At 43.8% G+C, this 15,208-nt stretch overlaps 1 protein-coding gene across 3 annotated transcripts in view; it reads right to left on the minus strand.

The window, feature by feature from the left end:
• LOC117593903 (serine/threonine-protein kinase nekl-2-like) overlaps positions 1 to 14,459 on the minus strand; it is a 33,857-nt gene extending 19,398 nt beyond the window's left edge. For 2 of the 3 annotated variants that reach the window (XM_034290545.1, XM_034290543.1), the window contains exons 1-2: positions 3,822 to 4,706; positions 3,471 to 3,605 (exon numbers count right to left, since the gene is read on the minus strand). In XM_034290545.1, the coding sequence (XP_034146436.1) occupies positions 3,471 to 3,593 (123 nt within the window). In that variant the 5' untranslated portion in view covers positions 3,594 to 3,605; positions 3,822 to 4,706. Of the gene's footprint in view, positions 1 to 3,470; positions 3,606 to 3,821; positions 4,707 to 12,022 lie in introns of those variants that run through there. The other variant, XM_034290544.1, reaches the window with a different exon arrangement.
• Between the last annotated feature and the right edge of the window lie 749 nt (positions 14,460 to 15,208).

Below are 15,208 nucleotides of genomic sequence, written 5' to 3' on the forward strand. Positions count from 1 at the left end.
GACGTCCAAAGACTTTGCATGACCTGGGGGCATTTTGCCAAGAAGAATGGGCAGCTACACCACCTGCAACAATTCAGGGCCTCATAGACAACTATTACAAAAGACTGCACGCTGTCATTGATGCTAAAGGGGCGATACACAGTATTTTCTCTCATGTATCTCGTATCTCCTGTCTCATCTTCTTCTCCACTCTTTGTTTCCTGAGACTCTTCTCTAGTCTCCTCACAACTCAAACTAGAACCACAACACTGACCCATATCTACTTTCCCTCCTTTTTTATGGATCAATAACACCTATTTTCACCTATATAATCTTCGTCTCCTCTCTCTTTACTCGACTCCTCTCCCGGAGATTTTACTGTGAATCTCCTTTCTGTATTACTTGATGGATTAACCATCCAATAATTCCTAGAATAATGACTGTCCACAAGATAATACAGATCTACAACTTCCACCTCTCCATGGGCGGACTTAGTTTATGTTAGGCCTCTTATTGTCAAATATGGACCATCTGCAATCAACTCCTGGGTTGACCTAGCTTATTTATTAAGAATTGGCTATTTAGTCTATTTCGGACCTCTGATGTCCACCTCTCCTGGATGGACTAGTTTATCTACAGATGTCTGCTGGGTCAAAAACACATACATTTTATACCCCTCAGTAAACAACTCTGAATACTTCCTCAGCCCGCCCTGTCCTATTTCTCTTCCTTCGTATTGGTTACATGTACACTGAAACAGTTATAATGTGACACTTGGGGCAGGATGCCCTTTGTCTGCCCTTTTTCTACACTTCATCTACTCTAGAACATACGGGGAAAACAGGAAACACAGCAATGAAAATAGAAACAAGTGAGGTTTTATCACCCTTAACCACAACTCTGCTCTTTTAGGCAGTTCATCAGATCATTTCTACCCTTAACAGTCTTATTTCCTGTTTTCCTGTAGAGAACAAAAACAACACTTCTATCTTATTATCGTATGCTGTAATATATTCAATTCATAAAGCGTTTGCTATGATCTATGATAAATTAGTAAGATATTTAAAATGTTTCAAACAGTGCCTGTCTTAGATTGTCCTGATATCAGTTGTGACAGTCTCTCAGTCTCCTGACCTTAATATCATCAAGCCACTCTGGGGAGATCTCAAACATACATGTCATGACACGACCAAAGACTTTACTTGACCTGGAGGCATTTTGCCAAGACAAATGGACAGCTCTACCACCTGCAAGAATTTGGGGCCTCATAGACAACTATTACAAAAGACTGCACACTGTCATTGACGCTGTCAGTATTAAGAACCAATGGTATGCAGACTTTTGATCAAGGGTCACTTCATTTTGTTCTTTGTTGCCATGCTTTGTTTTATGATTGTGTCATTCTATTATGACCTACACATTAATGTGAATACCAAAATAAATAAAAGACGTGCTTTGCCTGCTCACTAATGTTTTCTTTACAAATGGTAAATATATTACCAATTCTCCAAGGGTATGCAAACTTTTGAGCACTGTATATTTGATATCAATTAGCTTTTCACTGGACACCTTTTTAAAGAGTATGTAATTGATAACCTTACAAATCAAAAGGAATCAAGTTGTGATTGTAAACTGTAAGAAGTTAATGTTTCATATAGGGTCTGTCGCAATCATTGTGAAAGCTTTCGCCAGTCTATCTAAAAGCCTAGAATAACATGTTCCAATTGAAACAGTTATGTGGTTTTCATTACTGTCAGATATGAAACCACATGCTTCCTACCTATAACGCTCAGAGACAGTACAACCTTTGAGCAATAACAAGATGTTCCAGTATGCAATAACAACTAGAGATAACCAAGAGGAAAAGGACATGTGTGTTATGACTACTGAACGCTGTGCTTCTAAATAAAAACGAGTTCACCCATGCAGAAGTGTGAGTTGCTGAGTTGAATCCTACTGGCAGGCTCGTTCCTGGCTCAGTTGAGATCAACGGCTCTCTCCCTTCTGCAGAAGTGACTTCTGAAACGTCTTTCTGACTCTTGGTGTGGTTCTTTCTCATTAGACAAAATAGACTATATAGAAGTTTGGTGAACTGAACCCAACATTAACTGGTGCCGAAACCCGGGATCCGATACCTGCCCGTCGGGGCGACGGAGGAACAACAGGTCATTAAACGTGTCGACAGCCCCGCCGACCTTCACGGAGGGGGACCACCTAGGTGTTGATCCGCGGCCGTCCCGGGGGACAGTGAAGGATCCCGTCGAACCAAGACCTCACCAGGAGCCAGAGAAACGGTAAAAGTTTTCGTTATCTTTTAGAGAAAAGTAGAGAGTCGTGTGGAAACCACTAAGAAACTGTAGTCGTGGGTTAGATCAAAAACGTGTCAGGGATACGTTGTCTAGGTCTGGGACCTGGTGGGGAAATCAGGGATTTCTAACCAACCTAAAACGCTCTCTACGGTCGTGGGTTAGATGTTGCATGGTCTTATGAGTCTCGATTTCTGTTGAGACATTCAGATGGTAGAGTCAGAATTTAGCGTAAACAGAATGAGAACATGGATCCATCATGCCTTGTTACCACTGTGCAGGCTGGTGGTGGTGGTGTAATGGTGTGGGGGATGTGTTCTTGACACACTTTAGGCCCCTTAGTGCCAATTGGGCATGGTTTAAATGCCACGGCCTACCTGAGCATTGTTTCTGACCATGTCCATCCCTTTATGACCACCATGTACCCATCCTCTGATGGCTACTTCCAGCAGGATAATGCACCATGTCACAAAGCTCGAATCATTTCAAATTGGTTTCTTGAACATGACAAGGAGTTCACTGTACTGAAATGGCCCCCACAGTCACCAGATCTCAACCCAATAGAGCATCTTTGGGATGTGGTGGAACGGGAGCTTCGTGCCCTGGATGTGCATCCCACCAATCAACTGCAAGATGCTATCCTATCAATATGGGCCAACATTTCTAAAGAATGCTTTCAGCACCTTGTTGAATCAAAGCCACATAGAATTAAGGCAGTTCTGAAGGCGAAGAGAGGTCAAACACAGTATTAGTATGGTGTTCCTAATAATCCTTTAGGTGAGTGTATGCTCTATTGGGTTGAGATCTGGTGACTGTGGGGGCCATTTCAGTACAGTGAACTCATTGTCATGTTCAAGAAACCAATCTGAAATTATTCGAGCTTTGTGACATGGTGCATTATCCTGCTGGAAGCCTTAAGGTTGTGCGTGTTGTGGCTTCACAAATGCTTTGCTGCATACCTCGGTTGTAACGAGTGGTTATTTCAGTCAAAGTTGCTCTTCTATCAGCTTATAAATATATTTTACAAATCAAACCCCAAATGAAGTGTTCATTTTTATGAAGTGTTCATTTTAAATCACAATACACTTTCAAGTAAATTATGTAAAAGTATGTAATAATATATGATATATAATATTAAATGTAATATATTTTATATTTATTTCATATATATCTGTGCCCACTCACCTCAAGTTTGATTTCTTTGATTACAAATGCGTCACCATCTTTGTCTGTAGCAATGACACCATTCTCTATCTCGTTCTGTATATTGTATCCTTTCTTCTCAAGGAGACTCTGGTTGTTTCCCATTGTTGTTTTTCACTGGAATATGTTAATATTAAAACTTCAATGTGATATTTCAATTGTCAAATATTTTTATATACATTAGGCTATAATATATCTAATGATAAAAATGGGTGTTTGTGTCATGCCAACACATGAATAGCAATTTAAACAACTATAATGGATCTAGAAACATTTTGTGAAATGTGAAATTGCTGTTTTTAAATGCAGCATGAAACGTAGCCCTTCGCTTACCTTAGCTTGCCTGATTCCCAGGAAACACGATTTCTACCTGTATGAGCCCAATTGTCACACACAAAGGCACTGCTGAGTTAGATAAACCCACTTGTCTATCTCACCTGAGAAAACATAGATCAATACTGAAACAATGACAAACAGGATAGGACAAACCACATTCATTACAACAGATGTATATCCACTACTTTGTAAACAGGAGTAAAAGTTAACTCTTGACTATCGGCTTGAAATACCCAAGTGTCTGAAAAGTTACAGGCGAAAGTGATTATCTGACTTCCAGTACTCCAGCGTTCTCATGCATTTAAGAAAAAACTGACCGGTTTAAGGAATATAGCGGAAAATCCCTTCAGCCAAGGCACTGCTTTCAAGTAAGGAATTGAAAGTCAAGTCAGTCTTTTTATTGTCAAATGCACAAAATAACATAGTGTTGTTCTGAGCAGTGAAATTCTTTTGACATGGTATTCGACATCTACGTAGTATGCATTAAGTAAAATAGAAAGAAAAAACATAGAAAGTATACATAACAATGTGAACTAACAGCAATTAAAAAGAGTGTTGAAAAGGGGTATGTGGGCAATATGAAAGAAATATTATTAATATAAATATATGTTATAGTGCCTATAAACGGTACATTAAAATATGCTAATGTACATTGAATATGTATAGAAAGTCATCCGAACATTTAAGGTGATCATGTGATCAATATGAGCATAGATCAATGTTGCTGGTTGAGAAGCCTTATGGCCTGGGGGAAAAAACTGTTTGTGAGTCTGAAAGTATGTGCCCTGATGCTCCGATAACATCTACCAGATCGTGCGTGAGGTTGAGAGGTTCCGACTAGAGGTAGTCGGGATCACCTCTACGCACGGCTTGGGCTCTTGAGAGAGGATGGACTCTTTGAGAGAGGATGGACTCTTCACCACTCTGGAGTTGCCCATGGTGAGAGGCGGCGGGCTGGTGTGGGTTTGCTTATAGCTCCCCAGCTCTGCCGCCATGTGTTGGAGTTTACCCCGGTGAACGTGAGGGTCGTTTCCCTGCGCCTACGGGTCGGGGATAGGTCTCTCACTGTTGTTTGTGCCTACGGGCCGAACCGCAGTGCAGAGTACCCGACCTTCTTGGAGTCTCTGGGAGGGGTGCTGGAAAGTGCTCCGACTGGGGACTCTATCGTTCTACTGGGGGACTTCAACGCCCACGTGGGCAACGACAGTGACACCTGGAGGAGTGTGATTGGGAGGAATGGCCCCCCTGATCTGAACCCGAGCGGTGTTCAGTTATTGGACTTCTGTGCTAGTCACAGTTTGTCCATAACGAACACCATGTTCAAGCATAAGGGTGTCCATCAGTGCACATGGCACCAGGACACCCTAGGCCGCAGGTCGATGATCAACTTTGTTGTCGTTTCATCTGACCTGCGGCCGTATGTCTTGGACACTCGGGTGAAGAGAGGGGTGGGGCTGTCAACTGATCACCACCTGGTGGTGAGTTGGATCCGATGGCGGGGGAGGAAGCTGGACAGACTCGGCATGCCCAAGCGTACTGTAAGGGTCTGCTGGGAACGTCTGGCCGAGTCTCCTGTCAGAGAGATCTTTAACTCCCACCTCCGGCAGAGCTTCGACTGGATCCCGAGGGAGGCTGGAGATATTGAGTCCGAGTGGACCATGTTCTCCACTGCCATTGTCGAAGCGGCCGCTCGGAGCTGTGGCCGCAAGGTCTCCGGTGCCTGTCGAGGCGGCAATCCCCGAACCCGGTGGTGGACACCGGAAGAAAGGGATGCCGTCAAGCTGAAGAAGGAGTCCTATCAGGCCTGGTTGGCTTGTGGGACTCCTGAGGCAGCTGACGGGTACCGACAGGCCAAGCGGACTACAGCCCAGGTGGTTGTGGAGGCAAAAACTCGGGTCTGGGAGGAGTTCGGTGAGGCCATGGAGAAAGACTATCGGCTGGCCTCGAAGAGATTCTGGCAAACCGTCCGGCGCCTCAGGAGAGGGAAACAGTGCCCTACCAACGCTGTTTACAGTAGAGGTGGGCAGCTGTTGACCTCAACTGGGGATGTCGTCGGGCGGTGGAAGGAGTACTTCGAGGATCTCCTCAATCCCGCCGTCACGTCTTCCATTGAGGAAGCAGAGGATGAGGGCTCAGAGGTTGACTCGTCCATCACCCGGGCTGAAGTCACAGAGGTAGTCAAGAAACTCCTCGGTGGAAAGGCACCGGGGGTGGATGAGATCCGCCCTGAGTACCTCAAGTCTCTGCATTCGACTGTGTCCCTCGCGGCGTCCTGTGGAGGGTGCTTCGGGAATATGGGGTCCTGGGTCCTTTGCTAAGGGCTGTCAGGTCCCTATACGACCGAAGCAGGAGCTTGGTCCGCATTGCCGGCAGTAAGTCAGACTTGTTCCCAGTGCATGTTGGACTCTGCCCTTTGTCACCGGTTCTGTTCATAATTTTTATGGACAGAATTTCTAGGCGCAGCCAGGGGCCGGAGTGTGTCAGGTTTGGGGACCACACGATTTCGTCTTTGCTCTTTGCGGATGATGTTGTCGTGTTGGCCCCTTCAAACCAGGACCTTCAGCATGCGCTGGGACGGTTTGCAGCCGAGTGTGAAGCGGTGGGGATGAGAACCAGTACCTCCAAATCCGAGGCCATGGTCCTCAGTCAGAAAAGGGTGGCTTGCCCACTTCAGGTTGGTGGAGAGTGCTTGCCTCAAGTGGAGGAGTTTAAGTATCTAGGGATCTTGTTCACAAGTGAGGGAAGGATGGAACGGGAGATTGACAGATGGATCGGTGCAGCTTCTGCAGTAATGCGGTCGATGTATCGGTCTGTCGTGGTGAAGAAAGAGCTGAGCCTCAAGGCGAAGCTCTCGATTTACCGGTCAATCTACGTTCCTACTCTCACCTATGGTCATGAGCTTTGGGGCATGACCGAAAGGACAAGATCCCGGATACAGGCGGCCGAAATGAGCTTCCTCCGCAGGGTGGCTGGGCAATCCCTTAGAGATAGGGTGAGAAGCTCGGTCACCCGGGAGGAGCTCAGAGTATAGCCGCTGCTCCTCCACATCGAGAGGGGTCAGCTGAGGTGGCTTGGGCATCTGTTTCGGATGCCTCCGGAACGCCTTCCTGGGAAGGTGTTCCGGTCCCGTCCCACCGGTAGGAGACCCCGGGGAAGACCTAGGACACGCTGGAGGGACTATGTCTCCCGGCTGGCCTGGGAACGCCTCGGTGTCCCCCGGAAGAGCTGGAGGAAGTGTCTGGGGAGAGGGAAGTCTGGGCATCTCTGCTTAGACTGCTGCCCCCGCGACCCGCCCCCTGATGAAGCGGAAGAAGATGGATGGATGGATGGAAAATACATACTAAATATATTGTACAGTACATTTGGGAAATATATTTAAAAAATGAAACATTTGGCAGGCTGTATCTCAAACACATAATATCTGGCTTTTAAGTCAAGTGGGCTAACAACTAAATACATGCATGTATATGTATGTATTTCAATACCCAAAAGTGTCATGTCATTTCAACACCTAAAAGTGTCATCAATACGTCACTAATTAAGAACATTTTGAAAGTGGACAGAATTGCAGAATCGAGACATAAATGTGGAATTCAGACTAATACGGTATTGAAAGAATTATATATATATAATATTTTTTTATTTAATGTTTTTTATTGTCATATTTGTTTAAAATGTTTATGCTAAATGTAAAGCACTGCCACAGAAAAACAATATGTTTATAATTTTTATATTTTTTACCAAGCTGAGCACAGTAAAAAAAAAAAAAAACAGGTCTGTGAGAGCCGGAATTCTTACTGGTTGGTAGGTGATCAAATACTTATGTCATGCAATAAAATGCAAATTAATTACTTTAAAATCATACAATGTGATTTTCTGGATTTTTGTTGAAGAGTACCTATGATAAAAATTACAGACTTCTACATGCTTTGTAAGTGGGAAAACCTGCAAAATCGGCAGTGTATCAAATACTTGTTCTCCCCACTGTACGTAGAAGTTTTGCTAATATTCATGTTCATTTGAATGAGAAATGCCAGCCTGTTGTTTATGTACATTTTACCCTTGGGAACTGACTAGGAGGGTTATGTCTACCAACCATAGTCTAGACCACTTCCTTTGTTGTGGTCTGCTGTGGGTCCTGTGTATCTATATACCGGATGTGGAATTTAAATGTGCCACCACCATCTCCACTCCCATCTGCACCAAAGTTGAGGCCAGAGCCATTTGTGATGGTAGGAGAGGAGGCCTTCCCCATGAAGCCTTACCTACTCTGGCCATATCTTGGACGGCACATCCCAGAAGATATGCGCATATTCAATGACCGCCTGCAAAGAGCCCGTCGCATATCAGAAAATGCCTTTGGCATTCCTACGCAGCGCTGGAGAGTGTACCAGCGTCGCATGGTCTGTCCAGACACACCTAACAGGATCATCAAAGCCAGTTGCATCCTCTGCCACTACTTGGGGCCAGAAGCTCATCACCAAGGAGGAAGAGGACATGAGCAGAGATGAAGTTGAGGATGAGGGCTTACTAAGCCCCATCAGAAGCCTTCGGGGAAACAGGGCATCTGCAGAGATGTTGAGGGTGTGGGATACTTTTAAGAACTAGTTTGAAATTCAACACTACTGTTGTTTGCTCCTTGGGGTTTAAGGCCAGGTGTTTTGTAAAAGCACTTTGTGACAACTGCTAATGTAAAAAGGGGCTTTATAAATACATTTGAAGAACTATTTTGTCCCACCTGTCCGACAGGTTCCTTGGCAGTTTGACCATGTGTGCAGAGGTCTATCTTTCTGATGGCCAATTCTCAGTTGTTCCTTGTAAATCATTCTAATATAGTGTTCAATAAAAGTTTTTATAAGTAATGAATACATTGATTGATACTTACATTTTAGTACAATTAATTGAAAAAAATATATATAATTCACAGCTTTTTGTATTTTGTTTTTACAACTATGCATTTCTAAAACCTTATAAATGACAATTGACAATAAAACATGTGTAAAGCAAAAGTCAGTTTGCAATTTTTGCATTGTTTATTTGTAAAAACTGTGATAGATATGTTTCCAACAGAACAAAATATTAGTATTAGTATTAATATTAGGTAGACTGATTCGCCATCATGGGTTAGGCTATATAGTATTTGTAACCTGGTCTAATGACTTGTTTAGGACTGAGAATTCATCACCCCAATCTCTGCCTCATGGAGAAACTTCTGAAATGTAAGTTTTACCCAAGTCTGCCTTTCAACGGACAGCCTTCTAATACATGGGGCTAAGCTCACAAGAAACTGTCTGATATCAACCTGACAGTTATTCCTGGCTCTTTTAAAGCTCTCTGGCCTCCTTCCTTTCCAGGTATCCTCAGACAGGTCTCTGTGTTCCCTTCCGTTTCCTTTGGCTGTGGACTGCTGCCCAACAGCTGACACAAACCCTCCCTCACTCTCATCCCCCTGACTGGTCCCCTGGCCCTGCCCTGACTGGTCCCCTGGCCCTGCCCTGACTGGTCCCCTGGCCCTGCCCTGACTGGTCCCCTGGCCCTGCCCTGACTGGTCCCCTGGCTGGTCCCCAGGCCCTGCCCTGACTGGTCCCCTGGCCCTGCCCTGACTGGTCCCCTGGCTGGTCCCCAGGCCCTGCCCTGACTGGTCCCCTGGCTGGTCCCCAGGCCCTGCCCTGACTGGTCCCCTGGCCCTGCCCTGACTGGTCCCCTGGCTGGTCCCCAGGCCCTGCCATGACTTGTCCCCAGGCCCTGCCCTGACTGGTCCCCTTGCCCTGCCCTGACTGGTCCCCTGGCCCTGCCCTGACTGGTCCCCTGGCTGGTCCCCAGGCCCTGCCATGACTTGTCCCCAGGCCCTGCCCTGACTGGTCCCCTTGCCCTGCCCTGACTGGTCCCCTGGCCCTGCCCTGACTGGTCCCCTGGCCCTGCCCTGACTGGTCCCCTGGCTGGTCCCCAGGCCCTGCCATGACTTGTCCCCAGGCCCTGCCCTGACTGGTCCCCTTGCCCTGCCCTGACTGGTCCCCTGGCCCTGCCCTGACTGGTCCCCTGGCCCTTTCTCAAACTGACGTTCATCCTTGTCCAGCACCTCATCCTTGTCCTGCTGATTGAAGTTACTACAGGTCCTGTTCAAAAGCAGATGGACCTATTGTTGATGGGACATTTTAAAATGTGACCTTGATTTGGTCTAGTACTTTTATTTTATTGTTATGTGTAATATAACCAATACCTCCGGAAAGCTGTTGATTTCTCAAGGAAAGTCAAGGCACCCTTATACTTCCACTTCCACTACATTCATACACTTCAACAGAAACCAACATTTAACATAGCTGCCTACGTAGCCACTAGCTCAAATTAGCTAGCTAACATAGAAACAAAGACCATGAAGGACTTAAAAGATCTATGCTGCCATTCACAAGCTCACCATCTTCACATTGGAGTTCTATGGCTATGCTCTCCCAAATATTGTCCTTAAAATCAGTGTCTTTTTATTCTTTGTGTGTTTGTCAAAAAGTACTTGTGTTGTGAAACTAAACATTAGTTGATCCACCATGTTTGGTGCTGTGGATATTACGTAGTCACTCAAGGAAAAAACGTTGTTGTAAAATTCGACCTTGAAACAAATCAAATAAATGCTGCAAAACAAAACTTTACATTTGATGGACAGTAGACAAGAAGGGAATTGAAATTAGTTTAAACAGGTTTTTTGTTTAGTTTATTTGTTTCGCTCCTGATAAAGACCTTAATTCCTGGACCCAATACAGTTCTGTGTGTCAGAGCCAATCAGAGATACAGTAGGACAATATGCAGATATACCATTTGCCATCTCAGTAACTAAACTGTTTACATGCTGTAGCATAATTTCAAATATCAACAGTTCAAAAGTGTTTGTTAAACAAAACCCCCCCTGCATGTTTTACTATCAATGAGTAAATACTCCATGAGTCTGACATTTGGGAACATGCCATCATCCCTCCCTCAGTAGCGCACTGCAACCTCCAGTATTTTAGACCATTATTAGCCAGAGCAATAAGCTAATGTGAACAAACTAAATTTAAATAAACCCTCTCATGTTTTTCATCAGCTTGTCAAATGTATCTTACAATGAACCTATCAATGCAAATACCTCAAAAGGAAGTTGACTGTCTTACCACATGTTTTGAGCAACTGTGTTACAGACCAAGTACAAAGTCATGCATGTCAGACTAATTGCATGTAGGCCAGCACTGAGCACCACTCAAACATTACTGTAGGCTACATCAATTAAATTAAAAGCTATTTCTAAATAAACAAATATATATGATCAGGTACACTAGTTTTGTTGGTAGAGAACTCTTATGGGCTTCATTTTGTTTAAATAAGCACAATATTGTACTGCCTTAACTGGAAAGTGGGACCGCGTTTACTGTAATTGCAAACCAAAGCTGCACAAAACTTTCACAATTTCCGCACAGGAAACCAAACAGTGCACAGTAACCAAAACCATTAGGGGAAACATTGCTGAGTAATGAGTGGTTATTTGTTTAAAAAACACATATAACATTAAGGTAAACAGAAAAAGATTATGATGAAAGCTTTAGATTATTATTTTTTAATTACAAATAAGTTATTATTTTGTGTGCTGTCCCTTATCAACTTATTTTTTTTCCTTTACCAAGTGATTCCACACACAGCTTCAATCATGTTGAGGTTCTGCTACTATTCATGTTTATTATGACTGGGAAATGCCATTGAGTTATATAAACATCAGGCCAGCGTGATGTTTATATCAGTATTACCCATGGGAATGATACTGTCCTCCTAATGGTGTTTCTTAACCAAAATTCCATTAATTAATTAAATGAGAGACATGTATAGCGCACAAGCTCTGGTTTGATTGTAGCTACTTGTAGTGCATGAAACCATGAAAAGAATTGAAATTGAAAACACATATAAAATGAGTTATGATAATTACATGCACAGCATTAATCACTAAATGTAATAAGAAAGGAAAACTAATATTGTTGCTTATAATCATCATCCTAAAATCAAACTCCTATGGTGATCAAATATCAACTCCACGCAAATCCTACTGGTACATAGCAAATTGAACCTTTCACATTCTAGGTAGATTAATTAATGAACATTAAACAACAATAAACAGCCAATCTACAACAATATTGTTTGACACGGCAAATGACCATATAAATAATGCAAAGATAACTTACATGCGATGCTTACGGTAGTGAAAATCAAAGGATGGATGAAAGATGTTGTTGCAGCCTGCAAACATTCATCCATCAAGAAATATGTAAACAATGTGCTTTCTACTTCCCATTTCCTACTGTTGCAGTACTGATTGTGGCCACTACCAGTGCTAAATAAACTAAAAGAAATATAAGGCCGGGAAGGCTGAACTCTCCCTGCTTGGCATCTGTGATGCCACTAACAATTATTTACAATAAACAAAACAGAGTTTTCAGTCCCCTTTGGAGAAAAGAACATTGACCGATGACGCAGGTCATTGTACCTTGAGCCATGGTCCTTTATTTGATCTTTTGCATCTTTCCATCCTGGCTTGGAAAGGTAGAGGTAATCAGTGCCATAGGCCACTTGTTACATGTAGTGTGACTGTTTTTTAGCAGCACCATGTCACCTTTCTGCAGATCACAGCGACTCATTCCACTTGTGATGACTCTGAAGCGTTGGTAAGTACTGGCGTTTCCAGCGGGTTCAAAACTGTTTAGCAAAAACATACACCTGCCTTCAATGGCTTTGGTGTAGGTCATAGGTCTCCAACCCTCTCCTGGGGACCCCCCAGCCATTCCATCTATTAGATGTATCCCAGAGCTAGCACTCCTGGATCAACCTTTTAACTAATTTACAAGCCCTAACCTGTTTTGATTCAGGTGAGCTATTTCAGGGCAACAATTAAACTGTGAGATGGCTGGGGGCGTCCCCATGAGAGGATTGAAGCCCTATGGCGTAGGTCTTTGTCAGTGATTTCACATGGTGGAGGAGGAGTTCCAGCCTTTTGGGTAAGTAGTGTTGCAGACGTCAAGAGGAATGGTGAATCACCGTCAGTGGAAACTGGGACAAGGGGTTTAGCATTAATGATGGCAGAGGCTTCAGTATGCACAAGACTTCATGGGAAAGATGAGTATGTGTTTGTTGTAGCATGCAGTCAAGAATTCTGCGGGCTTCTCCAATCATCCATTCCCAGGTGCCTCCCATGTGCGAAGCATGAGGGGGGTTGAACTCCCAGGAACAGCCATGGTCACTCAGGTATCTACAACATTAGCATCCTGTCGTTGCTTGCTGAGTCCGAGCTCCTTGCTGGCTCCAACAAAGTTTGTTCCACAATCTCATGTTATGTAATTCACAGGTCCACGAATTGCAAAAAAGTGCCTTAAGTGCATTGATGCAGCTGGTGGTGTCCATGGACTCAATAACCTCAATGTGCACCTCTCTGATACTAAGGCAGGTACGTTTGCTCTCAGCATACCCACCTCTCGTCCGTCATGTGGCAACTGACCAAGGTCCAAACACATCTAGTCCCATGTAGGTAAAGGGGGGAGATGTGTTTAGGTGTTCTGGTGGCAAGTCTGCCATGTTTTGCTCATCTATCTTGCCACAGAGCTGTCGGCAGTTGATGCATTCATGTACATCTGAACTGACAAGTCGTTTGCTCCTGCTGATCCAAAGACCAGAAGATCTGAGTGCTCCTTCAGTGAAGTGACGACTTTGATGATTCACCTTTTCATGATGATTGTGGACAAACAATGTGGAAATGTGGCTTTGTTTGGGCAGAACCATCAGGTTTTTCTCCCCAGAGTCCATTGGTGCATGCTTGAGACTGCCACCAATTCCAATCAAGCCTTATTCCAGCCCAGCTGTTCTTGGGCACGGTTTTTTGCAGCTGGGAAGGCCTCTTTTTGGACTGCAAATATGATGACCTTCGCAGCTTGAGACAGTTCATCTTGTGTCCAATGTCTGTTGCACTGGGCCCATCCACTACAATCTGTGGAACGGTCTGCAAGCTTGTATGAACTAGCAATATGGATGAGGAAGGCCACAGCTCTGATTAGAGAAGTCCAGTTAGAGAAGCACTCGGACCTGGGCAGCGGTGAGGTTTTCCTTTTGGATTTGCGTGTGATAACATGCATCAGGCCTTAATTCAATGTTATGTTCTGGACTGACAAGTTTGAAGGGATTGTACTCATCTTGAGTGGCCTTATACGGTTTATGAAAACATTTTGTTCCACAGAGCCATGTTGTTTATTTAAGGCGGGGTGCAGGAACTGCTCTAGTCTTTGTTCAGGGCGTACAGCCGCCAGGACATTTTTGCCAGATAACAAAACATGTCAAAACCTGAGTGAAGTGTTATTTTCTGTTATAGGCATGTAATATATGTAAAGAATGCTTAGAATCTCATTACTCTAACTGCAGTATACAATTTCAAATAGCTATTATGGTGACTAAGTGCTATACAAGTGTTTGAGTAAAGTCAACAACCACACAGCAGATTTTGTAAGGCACCGGGGTTGATAGTTTTGGGTCTGATGTTAAATGTTGTACTTACAATGAGCCTCATTCCCCAACAGTGATTCAGGAGGTCCCTCTGGCTCTTGACCCCCACTGTGACATCATCACCTGGCTGGCCATTTCAGAGATTTCCCAGAAGTCGATAAGTCTCCGCCTTCTTTCTCCTATTCCCTTCTACTCTTTTCCTTTCTACTCCTGTTAACTTACCTCTGAGAAAAGACAGTACAGAAAGATATGGCTGTGGGACTTGGAATCATTGGAACAATCTAAATGTAAATAGTGTAAATGTAAATGGTGTGTAAATAGTATTGCTTCCACTTTGTGTGTTGACTGTGGTGTTTGCACATATGATGTTAGATCAGTGTTGTCTGCTAACTTGGCCCTTATTATAAAAGGTTTATCTATGTGTAGGAGGCATTGGATCTGTCTTCTTGTCGCGCCTCCAGTTAGTACATTTATGTAGGGAAGCTAATTTTCCATCATGTATAACATTCCTGGGAGTGTGTAACCCTTATTTTAAATCACCTTTGCATTGTTGTATGTTCTGTGTAGATATGTACGTGAAAAATCATAATGTGTCCAAAGTGTCCAATTTGGAACAAAAAGTGGCAAAAGTGTAAAGCACACTTTACCCTTGCTTTAGACCTGAGTCCGTTGCTCAATGAATTTTGCAACATTATGGCCTGACATTTTACCCAGACTCTGCTGCCATCTAGTGGATGTAGTGGAAGTGTCTCCATGTTTGGCCTTCCCAACTGCACTTCAAACATGCTTTTACAAAAAACACATGTTTTTGGTTTGTTTTATCTTCTGCCAAATCAATTGTGTTATACTTTTCTGCATTAATTAACCTAACCCTAACTGATATT

Source organism: Esox lucius, chromosome 24, assembly GCF_011004845.1.
Source record: "Esox lucius isolate fEsoLuc1 chromosome 24, fEsoLuc1.pri, whole genome shotgun sequence".
Lineage (NCBI taxonomy): Eukaryota > Metazoa > Chordata > Actinopteri > Esociformes > Esocidae > Esox > Esox lucius.